The sequence below is a fragment of the Nanorana parkeri genome, unplaced genomic scaffold, assembly GCF_000935625.1.
Source record: "Nanorana parkeri isolate BGI_ZX_2015 unplaced genomic scaffold, ASM93562v1 scaffold81, whole genome shotgun sequence".
NCBI classification, from domain to species: domain Eukaryota; kingdom Metazoa; phylum Chordata; class Amphibia; order Anura; family Dicroglossidae; genus Nanorana; species Nanorana parkeri.
The window spans coordinates 592218-594166 of record NW_017306349.1 but is presented as its reverse complement, the minus strand read 5'-3'; the positions used below and the strand labels follow the sequence as shown (position 1 = coordinate 594166).

General features: G+C 48.4%; 1 protein-coding gene across 1 annotated transcript in view; it reads left to right on the top strand.

Annotated features, from left to right (window-relative positions):
• The window catches only part of MPP1 (membrane palmitoylated protein 1), a 21367-nt gene that overhangs the window by 15648 nt on the left and 3770 nt on the right, over positions 1 to 1949 (top strand). The window contains exons 7-8 of the mRNA XM_018576959.1: positions 42 to 132; positions 1840 to 1920. Coding sequence (XP_018432461.1) covers positions 42 to 132; positions 1840 to 1920 — 172 coding nt within the window. The remainder of the gene's footprint in view (positions 1 to 41; positions 133 to 1839; positions 1921 to 1949) is intronic.

Genomic DNA, 1949 nt, shown 5'->3' with positions numbered 1-1949 from the left:
CTCCCCCTCATAGCGCTCATTAACCTGAACGTTTCCTCCAGCTCCCTCCAGTATTTGACCAGCTGGATGTGGTGCTGTATGAAGAAGTGGTGTCTCTCCCGGCTTTCACAAGGAAAACCCTGGTGCTGATCGGTCAGTAATGGACTCGTCATAACATTGGCAGCCATGTGCACAGTACAGCTTCACTATTAGACTTTGTTCTTTATTGTTTCTGTGCAAATGTTCCGAAAACTGTAGAGATGAAGGTCAGAGGTCAGAGACGAGATACATACAAGGGAGCTTTTCTATCCAGTCCTGAGATTTCCACAGCTCTGCCGGTTGGATGACACCACTTTCCCTGTTACAAGGAGGGATACAGTAGTGTCACCTCCCTGCACCCGGCATGCTGAGGGGTGCAGGGACAAGACTGCGGTGGTAGGAACCTGTTAATGTATCTTCTGCTTTTAGATCGGCGCAGGGAAAGCTGAACGACCTTTTCTGGTTGCTGTGGGGGGGAGTCAAAAGATGGCTGCTGGGTGGGGGAGGACAGATGTGATTGGCTGCTGTGGGGGGTGAGGGCTGCCTATGTGTGATTTAAAGAAAACAGATTGGTAAATCGGAGCTCGTAGATTTTGGGAAGGTTTTCCAGGTCCGGCCTAATACAGGACATAACGGGTAATAGAAAGGTGTGTTCTTTCCTCCTTTGCCTTTCTTTCCTCCTTTGCCTTTCTCTCTTTCCTCCTTTGCCTTTCCCTCTTTCCTCCTTTCCCTTTCTCTCTTTCCTCCATTCCCTTTCTCTCTTTCCTCCTTTCCTTTTCTCTCTTTCCTCCTTTCTCTTTTTTCCTCCTTTCCCTCTTTCCTCCTTTCTCTCTTTCCTCCTTTCCCTCTTTCCTCCTTTCTCTTCCTCCTCTCTCTCTTTCCTCCTTTCCCTCTTTCCTCCTTTCCCTCTTTCCTCCTTTCCCTCTTTCTCTCTTTCCTCCTTTCTCTCCTTTCCTCCTTTCCCTCTTTCCTCCTTTTTTCTCTCTTTCCTCCATTCCCTTTCTCTCTTTCCTCCATTCCCTTTCCCTCTTTCCTCCATTCCCTTTCTCTCTTTCCTCCATTCCCTTTCTCTCTTTCCTCCTTTCCCTTTCTCTCTTTCCTCCATTCCCTTTCTCTCTTTCCTCCTTTCCCTTTCTCTCTTTCCTCCATTCCCTTTCTCTCTTTCCTCCATTCCCTTTCTCTCTTTCTTCCTTTCCTTTTCTCTCTTTCCTCCTTTCCCTCTTTCCTCCTTTCTCTCTTTCCTCTCCCTCTTTCCTCCTTTCCCTCTTTCCTCCTTTCCCTCTTTCCTCCTTTCCCTCTTTCCTCCTTTCCCTCTTTCCTCCTTTCCCTCTTTCCTCCTTTCCCTCTTTCCTCCTTTCCCTCTTTCCTCCTTTCCCTCTTTCCTCCTTTCCCTCTTTCCCCCTTTCCCTCTTTCCCCCTTTCCCTCTTTCCCCCTTTCTCTCTTTCCTCCTTTCTCTCTTTCCTCCTTTCCCCCTTTCCCTCTTTCCTCCTTTCTCTCTTTCCTCCTTTCCCTCTTTCCTCCTTTCCCTCTTTCCTCCTTTCCCTCTTTCCTCCTTTCCCTCTTTCCTCCTTTCCCTCTTTCCTCCTTTCCCTCTTTCCTCCTTTCTCTCCTTTCCCTCTTTCCTCCTTTTTTCTCTCTTTCCTCCTTTTTTCTCTCTTTCCTCCATTCCCTTTCTCTCTTTCCTCCATTCCCTTTCTCTCTTTCCTCCATTCCCTTTCTCCCTCTTTCTCTTTCCTCGTGGCCTCCCTGTGACGTGCCTCTGATATAACGCCTCGAGTCCTCCTTCATATACGATGTCGCTGTGTTTCTTTCCCCGGCAGGTGTCAGCGGAGTCGGACGCAGTCACATAAAAAACACTTTACTCACCAAATATCCGGAACGCTTTGCTTATCCCGCCCCACGTGAGTGTCGCCGTTCTCATGTATTGATT